The sequence below is a fragment of the Salmo trutta genome, chromosome 32 (genome assembly GCF_901001165.1).
Source record: "Salmo trutta chromosome 32, fSalTru1.1, whole genome shotgun sequence".
NCBI lineage: Eukaryota > Metazoa > Chordata > Actinopteri > Salmoniformes > Salmonidae > Salmo > Salmo trutta.
The window spans coordinates 19239905-19261886 of NC_042988.1; the positions used below are offsets into that span (position 1 = coordinate 19239905).

The window sequence follows — 21982 nt, forward strand, 5'->3', positions numbered from 1 at the left end:
TGAGGAAATTAAGATCCTACATCTGTAGAGATGCAGTTTGCTTTTCAAAGTGCTTTTCTCTGCCTCCATGTATGATGCATTCTCTCCCTGCATCTTACGGTACACAGTCTAACCTTACTCCACCACTCCAAGCTCTGCTGACAGACCTCACCCCCCACTGAGAGGACAACTTTGCAGATGGACTCCCATGCTGAGTGGACAAGACTGTGTAGCGTGATGCTCACTACCACTGACCACCATACTCTAACACAGGGTCAGCTGAAATATTTGTACATAGCTTTGTCTCAACGTACAGTATGTTTTTCTCAGGAGGAACAGCCATGTCCCTTTGTGCTGCTAAAGCAGTGTACTCTGAAAGAGCAGTTTTGTGTTTTGCTGGGTGGGGTGTGCGGGTTCAGATGGAGAGCTGGGCACAAGGGCCCACGTCAAACACATGCTGTCCATTAAGAGCCCCCAACAGCCTTCCACTCTACTCCCATCACACACGGTACACTGAACCGCCCAGACATGACAGGAGACATGAGGAGAGAGGAGGGGGAATGCAGGGAACAGGTGCAGGACTGGGGGTGGTGGTGGTAGCAGCAGAAGTCCTCTCTCCCCCTCTCTCCACCCTCCACAGCCACAAAAATAACATTCACTGAGGACCAGGTCCAACAGTGAGGGTAGAGGGCACAATAACAGATGATTTTATGATTCACTAAGTGTGTAGATTAAAGAAAATTCCCTTCAACCTGCTTCCCTTCCCCTATGTGCATACAAGTGTTTGTGTGTGTGTTGGTGTGTGCTGAATCACATGTTGAGCTGTGAGGCTCCTCTGTAACTGACTGTAAAGTGGGCTGGGAGGGGGGGCTCAAATGGACGATGCGTAACCTTTAAAAACACACCCCCCTCTCCAGGGTACTGACCAATGCATGTGGAGAAGAGAGATCACTCCTGCCCTCCACACTATAAGACATGATGCAACAACACAGAGACGGTTGTCACTGGCATCCTCAGTCTAAGGAGTTGGCGCTGCCCTCATTACATACAACTTACTACACTCTTATTGTGTGTCAACAACCAAATCTCTCCTAGGTAGATGTTGCCATCCATGCAGCTGACAGCAGGTCAGTGTTAATTATAGTTCAGCTACAGACTACAGTAGAGTTGGCAGGGCTGTGGTCTATTCCTGATCTCAGGCCTGTGCCAGACAAACAGGTGAGCTGAATGGGAGATTAGTGAGGCTGGAATGGAGATAGATTGATTGAAGAAAAATCTACTCTTAATTTTCTTCAATCCTACTCTCTCTTTCTCTTCATTTCTTTCATGAGATCCATCTCAACATCTATCAGACTCACATGTCGAATAGCTAGCAACATTAGAGATAATATGTTTTGCTCATTCTGCCAGCCAGAAGCTGATCATGTGACTATTTGACAGAGCAGAAAATAGTCAATAGAAACGTGTGTGAGAGAGTGTGAGAGAGTGTGAGTGTGAGAGAGAAAGAGACAGAGACAGAGAGAGAAACAGAGACAGAGACAGAGACAGAGACAGAGAGAGAGAGAGACAGACAGAGAGAAAGAGAGAGACAGAGAGACAGAGAGACAGAGAGAGAGCATGAAAGCATGAGAGAGCAAAATAACGGAGATGGAGGAGGAAAAATAGATGGATGAAGAGGGATGGGAGATTAAATTAACAAGAAGTATGTCTCACTGTGCATTGTTGGGGCTGTACAGATCCCAGGGGTGGGAGGAAGAAAGGAAAGCAGAGGAAGAGGAGGTGTACAAGGATGGAGGGAGGAAAGAGAGGAAGGGATGGCGGGGGAGTGGAGGGGACAGGAAAGAGAAAGGTTGAGAGGGGGTGAGTGAATAGAGAGGGAGGAGAGTGAAACTGGCATATGAGAGGTACTGTAGCATGGAGAGGTTGGTAGTTTGGCATGTTTTCAGGGCTGTGTGTGTGTGTGTGTGTGTGTGTGTGTGTGTGTGTGTGTGTGTGTGTGTGTGTGTGTGTGTGTGTGTGTGTGTGTGTGTGTGTGTGTGTGTGTGTGAGAGAGAGACAGAGAGAGAGAGAGAGAGAGAGAAAAAGAGAGAGTGAGAGAGAGATAGAGAGAGTAAGAGCGAGAGAGAGGAAGAGAGAAAGAGGAAGAGAGAGATGACCGATCAGTGTGAAAGAGTGGAGGTGGGGAAGAGTAGAATGGGTACAAAAGAGAGAGATCTGAGCTGAGCTTAGATCGTCCTCCAGAAAACATCTCTAGGGCTCCTTCTTTAAATATCTCTTTCTCTCTGTTTCTGCTTTTCAATCTTCACTCCCTCTCCCAACCATTCTTTCTTTTCCATGTAACTCTTATCTTAGCCTCTGATTTCCCCCTCTTGTCATGAAATCCCTCTCGCCCTATTTTCAGTATAACTCTTCTTTTGTCCCAGTGATGTCTCTGTCGTACACTATGTGAGGATGGGTGGGGCTGTAAACTGGGTTATAATGGCTGGTAAACAGACCCACAGACCAACACCCCCGGGGGCCTGAATCCCTGGGTGTAAATATTCAGTCAGATCCACACCCTTGCATAGTGTGGGATCAGGTAGGAGACCCTGTACACACATTACACTGATTACACTGCAAAAACACATACATTACTGCTATAGCACATATCACAGTACCTGCTTCTTATGAGTGTAGACACACTCACCTGCAAACTACGTGAATGAAGGCTTATACAATCTTTACATTGCTGCTCCTATATAAATATGTAATTACACAGGAATAGCAGTTAAAGCTGCAGTCTACGATGTTGGGTCCTAACTTGAAATGTTGAAATATCCTGAGACATATTAACCATATTAGAACTGGGTGTATGGAAATCTACTGCGTGAGAAAGGGGAGTGCAGAAAGTTATAAAGCCAACTGCTTAAGGTGTTTCCACATCTTCCATGTTTTGAAACACATTTAATCCCAAATGAGGTATTATAAATGAAACACTAAAAGGATGGGGGGTATTATAAATGAAACACTAAAAGGATGGGGGTATTATAAATGAAACACTAAAAGGATGGGGGGTATTATAAATGAAACACTAAAAGGATGGGGGGTATTATAAATGAAACACTAAAAGGATGGGGGGTATTATAAATGAAACACTAAAAGGATGGGGGGTATTATAAATGAAACACTAAAAGGATGGGGGTATTATAAATGAAACACTAAAAGGATGGGGCGTATTATAAATGAAACACTAAAAGGATGGGGGTATTATAAATGAAACACTAAAAGAATGGGGGGTATTATAAATGAAGCACTAAAAGGATGGGGGGTATTATAAATGAAACACTAAAAGGATGGGGGGTATTATAAATGAAACACTAAAAGGATGGGGGTATTATAAATGAAACACTAAAAGGATGGGGGGTATTATAAATGAAACACTAAAAGGATGGGGGGTATTATAAATGAAACACTAAAAGGATGGGGGGTATTATAAATGAAACACTAAAAGGATGGGGGTATTATAAATGAAACACTAAAAGGATGGAGGGTATTATAAATGAAACACTAAAAGGATGGGGGGTATTATAAATGAAACACTAAAAGGATGGGGGGTATTATAAATGAAACACTAAAAGGATGGGGGGTATTATAAATGAAACACTAAAGGATGGGGGTATTATAAATGAAACACTAAAAGGATGGGGGGGGTATTATAAATGAAACACTAAAAGGATGGGGGGTATTATAAATGAAACACTAAAAGGATGGGGGGTATTATAAATGAAACACTAAAAGGATGGGGGGTATTATAAATGAAACACTAAAAGGATGGGGGTATTATAAATGAAACACTAAAAGGATGGGGCGTATTATAAATGAAACACTAAAAGGATGGGGGGTATTATAAATGAAACACTAAAAGGATGGGGGGTATTATAAATGAAACACTAAAGGATGGGGGGTATTATAAATGAAACACTAAAAGGATGGGGGGTATTATAAATGAAACACTAAAAGGATGGGGGGTATTATAAATGAAACACTAAAAGGATGGGGGTATTATAAATGAAACACTAAAAGGATGGGGGGTATTATAAATGAAACACTAAAAGGATGGGAGGTATTATAAATGAAACACTAAAAGGATGGGGGGTATTATAAATGAAACACTAAAAGGATGGGGGTATTATAAATGAAACACTAAAAGGATGGGGGGTATTATAAATGAAACACTAAAAGGATGGGGGGTATTATAAATGAAACACTAAAAGGATGGGGGGTATTATAAATGAAACACTAAAAGGATGGGGGGTATTATAAATGAAGCACTAAAAGGATGGGGGGTATTATAAATGAAACATTAAAAGGATGGGGGGTATTATAAATGAAACACTAAAAGGATGGGGGGTATTATAAATGAAACACTAAAAGGATGGGGGGTATTATAAATGAAGCACTAAAAGGATGGGGGGTATTATAAATGAAACACTAAAAGGATGGGGGGTATTATAAATGAAACACTAAAAGGATGGGGGTATTATAAATGAAACACTAAAAGGATGGGGGGTATTATAAATGAAACTGTCACGTCCTGGCCAGTATATAAGGTTAATTGTTTTGTAGTTTGGTCAGGGCGTGACAGAGGGTATTTGTTTTATGTGGTTCAGGGTGGTGTGTTTTGTTAAAAGGGTGTTTGTTTTAGTAATTCCGGGTGTTGGTTTATGTTTAGGTATTTCTATGGGGAGTCTAGTGAATGTATGTCTATGTTTGGTTAATTGGGGTTGGGACTCTCAGTTGAAGGCAGGTTTTGTCTATCTGCCTTTGATTGAGAGTCTCATATAGTAGGGTGTGTTTGTGATTTGTGGGTGATTGTTCTGTGTTCAGCCCTAGGCTTTGCCAGACTGTTTGTTGTTCGTTCGTTTTCGTGTTTTGTTGTTTTGTAGTGTTCTTTTGATAGTTAAATAAAAGTCAAAATGAGCATACACGTACCTGCTGCATATTGGTCTACCTTTTCTGATGACGATTTCGCACTATCGTCAGAAGACGAAGACAACCGTGACAGAATCACCCACCACTCAAGGACCAAGCAGCAGAGGAAGGAGCAGACGGCGTTCGAGTTGGACTGGCGGGAGAAGTGGACTTGGGAAGAAATTCTGGACGGGGCCGGACCTTGGCATCAGGCTGGGGATTATCAGCGCCCGCAGTGGGAAATTGAGGCAGCCAAGGCGGAGAGGCGATGGTACGAGGCCAGAGACGCGCTGAGGGAGAAGCACGAGAGGCACCCCCAATACATTTTTTTGGGGGGGCACACGGGTAGTTTGGCTAGGCGAAGGAAGAGCCGGAAGCCAGCTACCCGTGGTTATATGGAGGAGCGTATGAGGTGGGGAGCGCCATGTTTTGCTGAGAAGCGCACTATCTCACCCATACGCACGCACAGTCCGGTGCGAGTTATTCCAGCCCCTCGCAGGTGCCGTGCTAGAGCGGGCATCCAGCCTGGTAGGAGGATGCCTGCGCAGCGCATCTGGTCGCCGGTACGCCTCCGAGGACCAGGCTACCCAACTCCCGCTCTACGCACGGCTACCATCAGGCCCCTGCACAGCCCAGTCTGCCCTGTACGAGCACTCTGCTTAGGTCATCAGAAAAGGTAGACCAATATGCCTTTCCTTCCAGTTCTCTGCTGCCAATGTCTGGAACGAATTGCAAAAATCACTGAAGCTGGAGACTTATATCTCCCTCACTAACTTTAAGCATCCGCTGTCAGAGCAGCTTACCGATCACTGCACCTGTACACAACAAATCTGTAAATAGCCCACCCAACTAACTCATCCCCATATTCTTATTTATTTTTGCTATTTTGCACCCCAGTATCTCTACTTGCACATCATCATCTCCACATCTATCACTCCAATGTTAATGCTAAATTGTAATTATTTTGCCACTATTGCCTATTTATTGCCTTACCTCCCTAATCTTACTCCATTTTCACATGCTGTACATAGATTTTTCTATTGTGTTATTGACTGTACGTTTGTTTATCCCATGTGTAACTCTGTGTTGTTTTTGTCGCATTGCTTTGCTTTATCTTGGCCATGTCGCAGTTGTAAATGATAACTTTTTCTCAACTGGCCTACCTGGTTAAATAAAGGTGAAATAAAAACATGAATAAAAAACTTCCTGAATGCAAAATGGTATAATGCTCCAATCAGGAATGCTTTATAGCCTCTTTGATAACACAAACTAGGTCCAGGAGAGATACTTGTGTAGTGTAAAGAGACGGATCTAGATTCTAATCAACTCAAATCATCAAATACAATTTTATTGGTCACGTACTTCGTAAACAACAGGTGCAGACTAACAGTGAAATAATTACTTACGTGTCATTCCCAACAATGCAGAGAGAAAGAAAATAGAGAAATAATAGAAAAGTTAAACACGTAATAATAAAAGTAATAATAAATACACAATGAGTAATGATAACTTGGCTATATATACGAGGTAGACTTACTGAGTCAATGTGCAGGGGTACGAGGTAATTGAGGTAGATATGTACATATAACTATTAATAAAGTGATATGATGATAGATAAAAGTAGCAGCAGTGTATGAGATGAGTCAAAAAAAGTTAGTACAAAAAGGGTTGATGCAGATAGTTAAATAGTTAACCAAATAGCTAGCCAGACTAACTAATTAGTTGTCTCATGGCTTGGGGGTAGAAGCTGTTCATGGCCTGTTGGTTCCAGACTTGGTGCATCCTACTGCTAGCCATGCGATAGCACAGAGAACAGTCTATGACTTGGGTGACTGGAGTCTTTGACATTATTTAGGGCCTTCCTCTGAAACCGGCTGGTATAGAGGTCCTGGTTGGCAGGGAGCCCAGCCCCAGTGATGTACTGGGCTGTACACACTATCCTCTGTTACACCTTGCCGTCGCATACCAAGCAGTTGCCATACCAAGCGGTGATGCAGCTCGTCAACATGCTCTCAATTTTAAATCTCTCTTTAAGAGATGTGGAAGAAATCTACACCACATACCCCCCTCTGAGTGGTACAGTGTGAAGACAACAGCTCTCCCACACCACATGTCCATGCAAGATTACCTTAATTACCCTAATACCAGTACGCAGCATTTTTGTTTTGTTAACCAAATTTGTGAATCATTGCATTAATCAAGTCTGCAACACTATGTGCAATATGGTTTAGATGAGAAGCTCCTGTATAGTTTGAATTGCTATCCTCATTTTGTTTGTCCATATACTATGACATTAACAGTATGCTAATAGCTACACTCACACATGAAGCAGGAATGTGGCTTTGGCCACACCACATCAAAGGCTTGTGTAAATAGAAAAGTTGCTACTCTGACGTAAATAGAAAAGTTGCTAAATGACATAAATGTAAATGTAAAATCTCACTAGACATATTTTACTAAATGTAAATCCACCTTTAATATACACTCCCTGTCACGACTTCCGCCGAAGTTGGTTCCTCTCCTTGTTCAGGCGACTTGTTCAGGCCATCATCGATCCACTTTTCATTTTACATTTGTTTTTTCTTGTCTTCCCACACACCTGGTTTCAATTCCATCATTACATGTTGTGTATTTAACCCTCTGTTCCCCCCCATGTCCTTGTCCGGAATTGTTTGTTTGTAAGTGCTTGTGCACGTTATTCTGGTGTGCGACGGGTTTTGTACCCATTGTTTGATTGTTCTGTTTCCGGTGGTTTTTATTATTAAACTGCGCCGTTGTAAACACAGTTTCTTCTTAGTGGGTCTATCATTTGTTTTTCAACCGACCTCAACCCAGTTGAGATGGTTTGGGATGAGTTTGACCGCAGAGTGAAGGAAAGCAGCCAATAAGTGCTCAGCATATGTGGGAACTCCTTCAAGACTGTTGGAAAAGCATTCCAGATGACTACCTCATGAAGCTGGTTGAGAGAATGCCAAGAGTGTGCAAATCTGTCATCAAGGCAAAGGGTATCTACTTTGAAGAATCTAAAATACATTTTTATTTGTTTAACACTTTTCTGGTTACTACATGATTCCATAGGTGTTATTTCATACTTTTGATGTCTTCACTATTATTCTACAATGTAGAAAATAGTAAAAATAAAGATACACCCTTGAATGAGTAGGTGTGTCCAAATTTTTGACTGGTACTGTATATGTTTTACCGTTTAGAAATAAAAGCACTTCAGGCATCTAATATCCCACTGCACCTGAGTAGCGCAGTGGTCTAAGGCACTGCATCTCAGTGCAAGAGCATCACTACAGTCCCTGGTTTGAATCCAGGCTGTATCCCATCCGGCCATGATTTGGAGTCCCGTAGGGCAGTGCACAATTGGCCCAGCGTAGTCAGGGTTTGGCCGGGGTAGGCTGTAATTGTAAATAAGAATTTGTTCTTAACTGACTTGCCTAGTAAAATAAAGGTAAAATGTGAAGGCATCATACGTTTTTGGACAAATTCACTTACAGTACATTCGGAAAATATTTAGACCCCTTGACTTTTTCAAAATGTTGTTATGTTACAGCCTTATTCTAAAATTGATTAAATCTTTTTTTCCCTCATCATTTACACACAATACCCCATAATGACAAAGCAAAAACAGGTTTTTAGAATTTTTTGAAGAAAAAAAAATGAAATATGACATTTGCATAAGTATTCAGACACTTTACTCAGTACTTTGTTGAAGCACCTTTGGCAGCGATTACAGCCTTGAGTCTTCTTGGGTATGATGCTACAAGCTTGGCACACCTGTATTTGGGGAGTTCCTCCCATTCTTCTCTGCAGATCCACTCAAGCTCTGTAAGGTTGCACAGCTATTTTCAGGTCTCTCCAGAGATGTTCGATCAGGTTCAAGTCCGGGCTCTGGCTGGGTCACTCAAGGACATTCAGAGACTTGTCCCGAAGCCACTCTTGGCTGTGTGCTTAGGGTCGTTGTCCTGTTAGAAGGTGAACCTTCGCTCTGGAGCAGGTTTTTAATCAAGGATCTTTCCCTCGATCCTGACTAGTCTCCCAGTCCCTGCCGCTGAAAAACATCCCAACAGCATGATGCTGCCACCACCATGCTTCACCATAGGGATAGTGCCAGGTTTCCTCCAGACGTGACACTTGGCATTAAGGCCAAAGAGTTCAATCTTGGTTTCATCAGACCAGAGAATCTTGTTTCTAATGTTCTGAGAGTCTTTAGGTGCCTTTTGGCAAACTCTAAGTGGGCTGTCATGTGCCTTCTCCTGAAGAATGGTTTCTGTCTGGCCACTCTACCATCAAGGCCTGATTGGTGGAGTGCTGCAGAGATGGTTGTCCTTCTGTAAGTTTCTTCCATCTCCACAGGGGAACTCTGGAGCTCTGTCAGAATGACCATTGAGTTCTTGGTCACCTCCCTGACAAAGGCCCTTCTCCACCCGATTGCTCTGTTTGGCTGGGCAGCCAGCTCTAGGAATAGTCTTGGTGGTTCCAAACTTCTTCCATTTAAGAGTGATGGAGACCACTGTGTTCTTGGGGACCTTCAATGCTGCAGACATTTTTGGTACCCTTCCCCAGATCTGTGCCTCGACATAATCCTGTCTCGGAGCTCCACGGACAATTCCTTCAACCTCATGGCTTAGTTTATGCTCTGACATGCACTGTCAACTGTGGGACCTTATATAGACAGGTGTGTGCCTTTTCAAATCATGTCCAATCAATTTAATTTACCACAGGTGAATTCCAATCAAGTTGTAGAAACATCTCAAGGACGTAAATAAGAATCAAATATGTTTTTCCGACCACTTCTACATTCATGTGGATGCTACCATGATTACGGTAATCATAAATTAATCATAAATAATGATGAGTGAGAAAGTTACAGAGGCACAAAGGCCACACCCCCAATACATCGGTACAACATAATCTGAAACAAAAGCAAAACAAACATTGAATTTATCCAAATACTTCTGAAATAGGGACCTCCGAATCTCAATCTCATTCGTGCTTCTCTCATTATTTTACATGAACAACTACTTTCCCTTCCACAGTGCAGAGCTGCTGAAAACACTGTGCTGTAGCTACCTCAAGCTGGGCTGGCTGGCTGAGTGCTGAGTGTATTCTCCCTGCTTTGATTCAGAGGCCAAAACATAAAGCAGGGGCAGCTCTTTAATGGACATTTACCAGATGGCAACCAAAGGAAAAGTCATTTTTTCTTTGTGTCTTAGCACTCCAGCTGATCACAGCACTCTAAAAAAAATGGTGTGTGTGTGTGTGTTCTTTGTGCACTTCACTTGAAAGACTCTCTCCGACAGGTGTGATCACACAAGTGTCACCATCACACACTGGGGTTATTTTTAGAGACGGAGGAAGCAAAAGAGAAGGAAAGGTGTTCTTTCACCTATGTCAAGTGTTAATGAGGCTGTGTGTGTGTGTGTATATGTGTGTGTGTGCGTTCTTCTGAACATTAATACAAATTCTATGAAAATCAAGGCAACTCCTTTTCAAAGACAAATGTGGAATATTCATTACAGTAAATTGTCACCATTACCATTCCTTGTCCTTACTGTGAATAAACCAACACAACAAAACTGAGCTTCATTGGCTAAATCCAACATTAACAGAATATAAAGACAAATTGACTCTGGTTAGACACATAAAACCACGACAAAACAGTGTTACTGAGCTTCCAAAAGCAGCTCTGAAAGCCTTAACAGTACATCAACAGTGCCCTCTGGTGGGTACAGAGTCCTTGCATGAAACGCCGAGGGGAATGGTCCATCACACTGCATGGGGTGAGAGATAGATGATGCCCACACAAACACAATTATGAGTACTGCTCATGCCAAAGACAAACACCCCTGCAGTCAAGGAAATCTCCACAATGATTCTGACTCATAACCATTCAGTCCATAACAGTGGCTGAGAAAAGTGGGACATGTTCGATAAGAGGGTAAAGCACATAATGTATAACAGAATGGGTCATTTTCACATCCAAATAAAACATTTGAAAGATTGAGAGTAAAACAGGTTATCGTTGCTTTTAAATGTTAGAGTAGAGTGTGTGTAGAGCATATTATTTGACTATTTCTTTTTGTTCATTGAAGGTGATGTTTCCAACTATTAGGTTATTCCTGCTTCCACATTACAGCTGCAGCCATTATACAAAACACATTCCCACACTTCATAAACTGAATCTGTAACAACCCATACATGGTCCTGTGTGGACAGGACACGTCAATATTAGGTCACATGACGCACCACACACCCCAATCACATGACACCGGCTGTCCAATAGCAGTACATCCAAAGCTATCAGAGGGGCATGGAGGGGCCTTTGTATTTCCTCCTCCATTGGTCTGGATAACTGTTTATGTTAATGTGGCCTTTACAACCCCAAAGCTGTGTTCTCTACTACACCTGATTACTTATACACACAGTGGATTATTTCCTAAAAGCATGTCTGTGTTCTGACAATGGCATTTCCTTGCGTATTTTGTATCATCCCAGTGCTGAGAGAAACTGACCTGTATAAGCGCTATTGATGTTGAAATTCACATTCAGATACAAGAGACGGAAGGAGATATCTATATCTAACAAATATCTATAACTTTCAGGGAGGGAGGGAGAGTGAGAGTGAGAGAGAGAGAGAGAGAGAGAGAGAGAGAGAGAGAGAGAGAGACAGAGAGAGATAGAGAGAGAGAGAGAGAGAGAGAAAGAGAAAGAGAGAGAGAGAGGCTATAGCCTGCATAAGAGGGTAGGTAGTGGATGAAAGGAGGCAAAAGAGAGACAGAGAGAAAATTAATCCAGCTGATTGGTTTCCATGGAAACGGGCTGATGAGGTGTGTGTCTAAATAAAAGAGCAGGTCCTGGCTCAGTCTAAACCCCTGTCTGTCTGTGACACACCGCTGGGGAGGGGAGGGGGACACGGTCAGGGGAGAGGGACAGAGGAGCTAAAATGGTTGGGTCTCAGTCAGACCACACTGTCACATTTCTGCACTCACTCACTGCTACCTCACATATTGCAAATTATGATTTCACAAATCCCACATATCACTACAACTGGACTGAATACCACAAGGTCTTCATCCAATATAATATAGCACTTCATTCCCCATACAATACTTTTCACCTTCCATGTCATACATCACACCTCACATATAGACCTCCATATTTCACATGACACAGAACACCTTGGACCTCAAATATCACCTATTCCACCTCACATTAAATATGTGTGAGGGATGGCACAGTGGACTAAGGGAGTGCTTTTATTGTGGACCATAATCTAGCAGCATAGAGACCTTCAATACCCTCTGAGTAATGTAGCTCCCACAGCAATACGGGACACGCCTACAGGAGAGACTCTGTCCTGTGTGTGCGCCTGTAGTCTGTATGTGAGTCTGTGTCGGTGTGTGTGTGTGTGTGTGTGTGCCTGACAGTGTGTGCAGAGCATCCAGTACCTATACAAAACACAGTTAGCTGTGATATCACTAAATACTTCAATGGATCAAATGCAAAAACTCATATAAACAGGAAGCAGAGATCACATATTGTAGCAATGTGAAGACAGGAAGCGCCATCTGAACCGATTACATACTATAACAACTATTTTATACCATATAACAACTATTTTCCACCATATCCATGTTACTCAGTCTCAGCCATGGCAGTGTGGTGGATGTGTGTTGAGCTGACAATATTTACAACATTTTCCACTGAAGCTAAAGATGAGAAAGTGTTCCCTGGCGGCTGGACAGTAGACAACAGCCAATTGAGGTCAAGTAGTAGAATGAATGGCGCTCATTGAGCTCTGAGAGGAGCGGAGGGGGGTGAGAAACTGAATATGGGGAAGGTTAAGGGATACGGAAATTCCCCATAAAGAGATATCATCAAACAGCATGAAGAGGCCCTACTGGACCCATGAGGAGCTAGAGGGTATTTCATCAGCTCCTCCCAGTAGTGTCATTTTAGCCAATCAGGAAAAGGAAGACATGGCAACTCACCTCAACAAACAAGAAGCAGGGAACGATGGAGCTGCTGTTCTTCAAACCCGGCTTCTCCTCCTCCGCCGCCATCATTCTCTCGTTCTCTCTCTCCTGCCTTCTCTCCAGCCCTCTCTATCTCCTCACACCTGTGAAGGAAAGAGCGTTCCAGGTCAGTAAGAGTTGTCTTGATCTAAAGGCAGCTTGAGGCCAAGTTCAAAGTATAACATTAAGTTTTATTCTATGACAAGAATGTAGCGTTGGATGGAACAATGAGTCTTGATGTTCTTATACAGAATAACAATTTTGTTTACATGTTACCTCTGTGGCCACGAGACAAAGTGCAAAGAACCTCTCCCACCCCCCACCCACACACTCCCTCCCACTCTCCCCGACACACACAAAGAAACAACTAAATAGTATAAAATAAGCCTATCAGTGTGCAGTAATGAGCTTCTCCCTCAGTCCTGATGAGTCAGTGCTGAAATGAAAATACAGATTGTGTCTAACACTGAATGCCACTATAATGAATGGAACCTTTATGAGCTAGAATAAACATAAATCCAGCCAATACACAACATGGAAATAGCATATCTTAATGATGCATGCTACAAAGTAGTCTTAGATTAGAAATATGCTCTTTACATTTGCATAATCACATTTATGTTCACATCTATACTGAATTAGATTATATTCCAACCAAGGCACAACTCTCTGTCTGCATGTCTTATTCAATGTCATGTCTACACGCTTTACACGGCAGGTAAAGGTGCTCTCGAGCGGCTAGATGTTCTTTACCATTCAGCCATCAGATTTGCCACCCAATGCTCCTTATAGGACACGTCACTGCACTCTATACTCCTCTGTAAACTGGTCATCTCTGTATACCCGTCGCAAGACCCACTGGTTGAAGCTTATTTATAAAACCCTCTTAGACCTCAGTCCCCCCTATCTGAGATATCTACTGCAGCCCTCATCCTCCACATACAACACCTGTTCTGCCAGTCACATTCTGTTAAAGGTCCCCATAGCACACACATCCCTGGGTCACTCCTCTTTTCAGTTCGCTGCAGCTAGCGACCGGAAAGAGCTGCAACAAACACTCAAACTTGACAGTTTTATCTCCATCTCTTCATTCAAAGACTCGATCATGGACACTCTTACTGACAGTTGTGGCTGCTTTGCGTGATGTATTGTTGTCTCTACCTTCTTGCCCTTTGTGCTGTTGTCTGTGCCCAATAATGTTTGTACCATGTTTTGGGCTGCTACCATGTTCTTGTCATGTTGTGTTGCTACCATGGTGTGTTGTCATGTTTATTTATTTGATTTATTTCACCTTTATTTAACCAGGTAGGCAAGTTGAGAACAAGTTCTCATTTACAATTGCGATCTGGCCAAGATAAAGCAAAGCAGTGCGACACAAACAACAACACAGAGTTACACATGGAGTAAAACAAACATACAGTTGATAATATAGTAGAAAAATAAGTCAATATACAAAGTGAGCAAACGAGGTGAGATAAGGGAGGTAAAGGCAAAAAAGGCCATGGTGGCAAAGTAAATACAATATAGCAAGTAAAACACTGGAATGGTAGATTTGTAGTAGAAGAAAGTGCAAAGTAGAAATAATGGAGTGCAAAGGAGCAAAATAAATAAATAAATACAGTAGGGGAAGAGGTAGTTGTTTGGGCTAAATTATAGATGGGCTATGTACAGGTGCAGTGATCTGTGAGCTGCTCTGACAGCTGGTGCTTAAAGCTAGTGAGTGAGATAAGTGTTTTCAGTTTTAGAGATTGTTGTAGTTCGTTCCAGTCATTGGCAGCAGAGAACTGGAAGGAGAGGCGGCCGAAGGAGGAATTGGCTTTGGGGGTGACCAGAGAGATATACCTGCTGGAAAGCATGCTACAGGTGGGTGCTGCCATGGTGACCAGCGAGCTGAGATAAGGGGGAACTTTACCTAGCAGGGTCTTGTAGATGACCTGGAGCCAGTGGGTTTGGCGACGAATATGAAGCGAGGGCCAGCCAACGAGAGCATACAGGTCGCAGTGGTGGGTAGTATATGGGGCTTTGGTGACAAAACAGATGGCACTGTGATAGACTGCATCCAATTTATTGAGTAGGGTATTGGAGGCTATTTTGTAAATGACATCGCCGAAGTCGAGGATCGGTAGGATGGTCAGTTTTACGAGGGTATGTTTGGCAGCATGAATGAAAGATGCTTTGTTGCAAAATAGGAAGCCAATTCTAGATTTAACTTTGGATTGGAGATGTTTGATGTGAGTCTGGAAGGAGAGTTTACAGTCTAACCAGACACCTAGGTATTTGTAGTTGTCCACATATTCTAAGTCAGAACCGAAATGTGTTGCTGCCTTGCTATGTTGTTGTCTTAGGTCTCTCTTTATGTAGTGTTGTGTTGTCTCTCTTGTCTTTATTAGTGTTTTGTCCTATATTTAATCCCAGTCCCCGTCCCCGCAGGAGGCCTTTTGCCTTTTGGTAGAATAAGAATTTGTTGTTAACTGACTTGCCTAGTTAAATAAAGGTGAAATAAAATAAAAATAAAAATACACTGTATCCCCAGCAGAATTAGCTTGAGGGGAAGAATACAACACGCTAGCCTTCTCGGTTCAAGGCAAGGCTAAGGGACAGATAGGAACAATGCAAAGTGGACATTGTGCCCAGTCAGTGAGCAGTCTCCTGAGCTCGGAATTGAGGTTTTCCCTGACTACAGGAAAAACTTCAGGCCCTAGTTATAGGCTATTGCTAGTCAGGTGGTCAGGTGAAACTCAGGGCCCTTCTTATGGCCATTCAACCTCTGAAGTGGACCAGAACTCACCCTGAAGAGATCCTATAGCTTGGATCTGGTCTGTGAGAGTTCCCATTTCCTGGCCGTTGTCAGATTGACCTCTATTCTGGGGAAATTAGTGTTGTGTGCTGGAAAGCTTTCTCTTTTTCCCCCACACTGACAGTCAGTCAGGCAGGATGTCAGAGAATAGGCTGTGAGGATGAATAAGGAATGAGACTGAGCTCTTAGCAGCAGAGAGAACAACGCAAAGCGGGGCTGCTTTTAGAAAGCGCTCTCTCTCTCGCTCTCTCTCTCTCTCTCTCTCTCTCTCTGAGTGCCCGGCCAGGAAACATCTTGTAGCTGTGACCGTGAACAGCTGAGGCCCCAGGTAAGGGAAAATCACCCAGGATATTTTGGTGATCTTGCTCTACTGATCCCAGCAGCAGATGGGAAGTGTAATGCAGCCTGAGTGGACGGACGAATATCTAACGTCCCTAAGATCAGGATGTCAGGAGGACGGATGAGAGCAGGTCAGAACACAGCTGTTTGAGATGGGACAGTGTCTGTCAAAGAGAAAGCCTTTGTGTCCATATGTGCTAAATACCGAATAGACAAGATGTAGTATTTTGTAGAAACCTTATGGGTGGGCAGGGAGAGGGAGGAGAGTGAGGAGAGGGAGATTTGTTGAGGAAGATAAAAGTAGGACACCAGGGGCAATTTTACCCAGAGATAGGAGAGAGAGTGTTGTTTGTTAGCATATGCCTGCCTGCGCATGCGTGTGTGTGTGTATGTGTTTGTGTGTGCGTGAGTACAGCTGGATTTGATCTGATTAGGGAGGCAGGGTGACAGGAGTCCTGGTCTTATTGGCTTGCCATCCATCAGAGAGCCCAGCCAGCCTGTCGTCACTGAGACACTGCAGCCCACAGACACACACACAAACACAAAAGAGAGAGAAATTGAGGGAAGAGACAAAAATACCAGGGAAAGAGAGAGGGAAGAGGCAAAACTATTGTTGTAAAACAGTGGAATGAACTCAAGAAAAAGAATGAGAGATGGGGGTTAGGAGGAAAGGACATGTGAAAGGAATGAAAGAGGATGAGTTTGTTAATATGAATAGACAAGTGGCTAGTTAGCTGACACAGAGGAGGAGGACTATACAATATCCTGCTGGTCTGAATCCACAGTCTTCGGAGAGGAGCCCAGGAAATCATATGTCCACTCTCCTCCCTCAGACACACACACGAACACGCACGCGTGCGACACACACGCACAGGCACATGTACAGACACACACCGCCCGGGGACACAAAGGCTAATTGGACACTACAATCTGTATCACGGCTGCCTTCACGTCCAGCTATTTCTATCACATACTGAGAGATACTACAACTGCGCAGAGATATATTTCATCTGCACAGATGTATATTGCAATATTCTAAATGAACATAAAAGAGCAAAGTACAATGTACAGTGCCTTCAGAAAGTATTCATACCACATTTTGTTGTGTTACAGCCTGAATTCAAAATGGATTCAATATGTTTTTTCTTACCCATCTACACACAATACCCCATAATGACAAAGTGAAAACATTTTAGCAAATTTACTGAAAATGAAATATCTAATTTACATCTGTATTCAAACCCCTGAGTCAATACATGTTAGAATCACCTTTTAGCAGCGATTATAGCTGTGAGGCTTTCTGGGTAAGTCTAAGAGCTTTGCACACCTGGATTGTACAATATCTGCACATTACTCTTTTTAAAATTCTTCAAGCTCTGTCAAGTTGGTTGTTGTTCATTGCTAGACAGCCCTTTTCAAGTCTTGTCATAGACTTTGAAGCCTATTTAAGTCAAATCTGTAACTAGGCCACTCAGGAACATTCAATGTCGTCTTGGTAAGCAACTCTAGTGTATATTTGGCCTTGTGTTTTAGGTTATTGTCCAGCTGAAAGGTGAATTTGTCTCCCATTGTCTCAACAGTCTCTCAGCAGAATGAATTAGGTTTTCCTTTAGGATCTATTCCATTACTTTTTATCCTAAAAAACTCCCTAGTTCTTGCTGATGACAAGCATACCCATAACATGATGCAGCCACCACCATGCTTGAAAATATGAAGTGAAGTGATCTGTTGTGTTGAATTTGCCCCAAGCATAACACTTTGTATTCTCATGATAATGTTTTTAATTTTGCAGTTTTTCTTTAGTACCTTATTGCAAACAGGATGCATGTTTTGGAATATTTTTACTCTGTACAGGCTTCCTTCTTTTCACTCTGTCATTTAGGTTAGTATTTTGGAGTAGCTACAATCTTGTTGATCCGTCCTCTGTTTACTCCTATCATAGCCTTTAACCTCTGTAACTGTTTTAAAGTCACCATTGGCCTCATGGTGAAATCCCTGAATCGTTTCCCTCCTCTCCAGCTACTGAGTTAGGAAGGTTGCCTGTATCTTTGTAGTGACTGGGTGTATTGATACACCATCCAAAGTGTAATTAATAACTTCACCATGCACAAAGGGATATTCAATGTCTGCTGTTTTTTTTACCCATCTACCAATAGGTGCCCTTCTTTGTGAGGCATTGGAAAAGCTCCCTCGTCTTTGTAGTTGAATCAGTGTTTTAAATTCACTGCTCGACTGAGGGACCTTACAGATACTTGTATATGTGGAGTACAGAGATGAGGTGGTCATTAAAACATAATGTTAAACAATATTATTGCACTCAGAGTAAGTCCATGCAACTTATTATGTGACTTGTTGAGCAAATGTATACTCTAACTTCTTTGGCTTGCCATAACAAAGGGGTTGAATAGTTATTGACTCAAGACATTACAGCTTTTCATTTTTAATTAATTTTTAAAACATATTTACACTTCGACATTATAGGGTATTGTGTGTAGGCCAGTGACAAAAAAAAGACATTTAATCCATTTTAAATTCAGACTGTCACATAACAAAATGTGGAAAAAGTCAAGGGGTGTGAATACTTTGTGAAGGGCACTGTATATGGCAGTCTGGTTGATCCTTTCATCCTTGAATGTAGCCATCCCCCTGACACAGTACTACTCAGAGAGGTACAAGGTAGTATATTCAATGTGTTTGTACAGTCCAATGCAGCATTTACATGGCACTGTCTGCTTCTTTCTTTCACCCTGTGTGTGGCTATCCTTTGCTGCTGAATACTCTCCTATAACCAATCACGTTCAAAGAGATCAGTCCAAGTCCCTTTAATCACTGTACTGTTGTCTTGGTGCATTTCCAAGGTGTGTGTAGTAAGCATGCAGGATGGTAGTATGTTGAGTGTGTGTGCCTTGCTCTTGACAGACATTTTTCACTCAAACCAAACCACATGCTGAATCTGCAGATATCAGTGTGCAGAATGCATAAACACACACACACACACACACACACACACACACACACACACACACACACACACACACACACACACACACACACACACACACACACACACACACACACACACTTACATGCGGTAATAAAAACATACACTACCCCCCTTCCAGAGAGACAATTCCATTTCACGCTATTAATAGGGCGGTGGAGGGTGTAGGTAGGGCGGGGGGGGGGACCCTAATAGGATTTCAGAACGCTAGGCTATTAGAGCTTCCCTTTGGGGAATACCATGGTGAAACACTCCTCACCTCCACATAAACACAAAAACACTCTAATTTGCCTCTCTGCATCAGAGCACAATCTGAACCATTGACATACAACGCAATGCTAACATGCTAATACTCCTCGTACTGCAACCCATGCAGACAGAGGAGAGGAAAACAGACGGAGGAGAGGAAAACCCATCACCCCCTCCCTCTTACCTTAGACACCTCGCTGCTGCCTAGCTGCTCCTCTGTTGCAGTGGCACCAGATTCCTACGCAGAGGCCATATCAGATGAGGGAGAGTGCTGTGAAAATCTCCCCACCCAGCTGCCTCTCTATCTATTCTCTTCTTCTTCTCTCCTCCTCCTGCTCCAGAGTGAAGTGTGGTACCGGAGCTCCTCAGACAGACACTCACACACACGAGCACAGAGATAAAGCGCACCAGCGACTCCCCAGCCCTCCTCACACACTCGACACACTCCCCCTCTAATTAGCCACTTCAAATAAGCAGCCTGGGTTAATCAATTAAGTGGCGGGAATTACTGCATGTGCTGCGCTGTCTTCCAATACAGACCGAGAGGCAGCGTGTGTGGAAGATTGTGTATCCGTGTGTGAGTAAGAGAGAGGGATGTGTGGTATCTGTGCCACTAGAGAGAAGCTCATTTGTATTCAACACTTGTTTCCTTCCATCCCTCTCTCTCTCGGTCCTTCCTCTCTCTCTCAGTGAATGAGGGAGGGAGGGGATGTAAAACCCAAACAGAGTGTTGTGTGTGTGAGAGAGGGATGGAGGGAGGGAGCTCAGGTGTGCCTCTGTGTCGGGCTGCAGCCTGCCTGCCTCAGGGCACCCAATCCAATGAATACATGGCTATTGATCTAGTGCTGGTGCGGGTTTAATACTGCAGGTCAGGACTGATAAGAGATAGGGGCTGGCTGCCTGCCTGCCACTGTTAAACAGGACAGGGTCAACAGCCAGAGGGGAACTGTTATAGTGGAAGGGAGAATCAGAGTGTGTGTAGAGAGTGAGAGAGTGAGAGAGAGAGAGAGAGAGAGAGAGAGAGAGAGAGAGAGAGAGAGAGAGAGAGAGAGAGAGAGAGCGAGAGAGAGAGAGAGAGAGCGAGAGAACAACACAATTAGACCCAACCAAATCATGAGAAAACAAAAAGATAATTACTTGACACATTGGAAATAAGTTTAAAAAAAACTGAGCAAACTAGAATGCTATTTGGCCCTAAACAGAGAGTACACAGTGGCAGAATACCTGACCACTGTGACTGATCCAAACTTAAGGAAAGCTTTGACTACGTACAGACTCAGTGAGCATAGCCTTGCTATTGAGAAAGGCCGCCGTAGGCAGACCTGGCTCTCAAGAGAAGACAGGCTATGTGCACACTGCCCACAAAATGAGGTGGAAACTAAGCTGCACTTCCTAACCTTCTGCCAAATGTATGACCATATTAGAGACACATATTTCCCTCAGATTACACAGATCAACAAATAATTCGAAAACAAACCACATTTTGATAAACTCCCATATCTATTGGGTGAAATACCACACAGCAGCAAGATTTGTGACCTGTTGCCACATGAAAAGGGCAACCAGTGAAGAACAAACACCATTGTAAATACAACCCATATTTATGTTTATTTATTTTCCCTTTTGTACTTTAACTATTTGCACATAATGACATTTTAAATGTCTTTATTCTTTTGGAACTTTTGTGCGTGTACTGTTTACTGTGTAACGCCCAGGTCATAGAGAGGGTTTTTTTGTTCTTTATTTTGGTTAGGCCAGGGTGTTACATTGGGTGGGCGTTCTATGTTCGTTTTCTAGGTTTTTTGTATTTCTTTGTTTTGGGCCGTGTGTGGCTCCCAATCAGGCACAGCTGAAGTTCGTTGTTGCTGATTGGGAGTCACACATAAGGAGCATGTTTTGCCTTTGGGTTTTGTGGGTAATTGTTTCTGTTTAGTGTTTTGCACCTGACAGGACTGTTTGGCTGTCGGTTTTCTTGTTTTGTTTTGTGTAGTGTTCTTTAGTAAATTAAACTTCAATGATGAACACTAACGCCGCTGCGTATTGGTCCACTTTCTCAGACGATGACTTCTCTGTTTCGTCTGACGACGAAGACAGACGATAAATACTGTTAATTTTTATTGTTTATTTCATTTTTGTTTATTATCTACTTCCCTTGCTTTGGCAATATTAACATATGTTTCCCATGCCAATAAAGCCCTTAAATTGAGGGGGGTCAACATACATGTGCTTGCCAAGGCTTATCACATTAACAATATCAATGACACGCTCTGATATTCTTGATGGGGGCAGTGAGGCCTATTATTAATGTGTGTGTAACATTCCAGGGGAAGGGACTGTGGGCTCAGGCTATTGATGAAAGTACGCATCAAACTTTGCTATGTGATCACACTGCAAAGATCTGGGGCTCACAGTTTCACCGCATGAAGAATGTCCTCATTCAGTAGCCAGCAGGGCTTTAATGCAGCTGTAGTCAGCTCACATCTGAATCATAGTACACGTCTTCAAAATAGACCCCACTATACCAAGTCTAGTCTAGTCTCAAAACCCCAGCTTCTCACACACGCTCAGTAGCACTTTGAAACACATTTTAAACATTGATTGGACAGTAGTGAGGAACATTTTTTATTTAACCTTCATTTAACT

General features: G+C 42.8%; 1 protein-coding gene across 4 annotated transcripts in view; it reads right to left on the reverse strand.

Moving 5' to 3' along the window:
- The window catches only part of plppr2a (phospholipid phosphatase related 2a), a 74002-nt gene extending 54113 nt beyond the window's left edge, over positions 1 to 19889 (reverse strand). For all 4 annotated transcript variants that reach the window (XM_029726800.1, XM_029726798.1, XM_029726802.1 and 1 more), the window contains exons 1-2: positions 19524 to 19889; positions 12930 to 13057 (exon numbers count right to left, since the gene is read on the reverse strand). In XM_029726800.1, coding sequence (XP_029582660.1) covers positions 12930 to 13004 — 75 coding nt within the window. In that variant the 5' untranslated portion in view covers positions 13005 to 13057; positions 19524 to 19889. The remainder of the gene's footprint in view (positions 1 to 12929; positions 13058 to 19523) is intronic.
- Positions 19890 to 21982: the final 2093 nt, after the last annotated feature.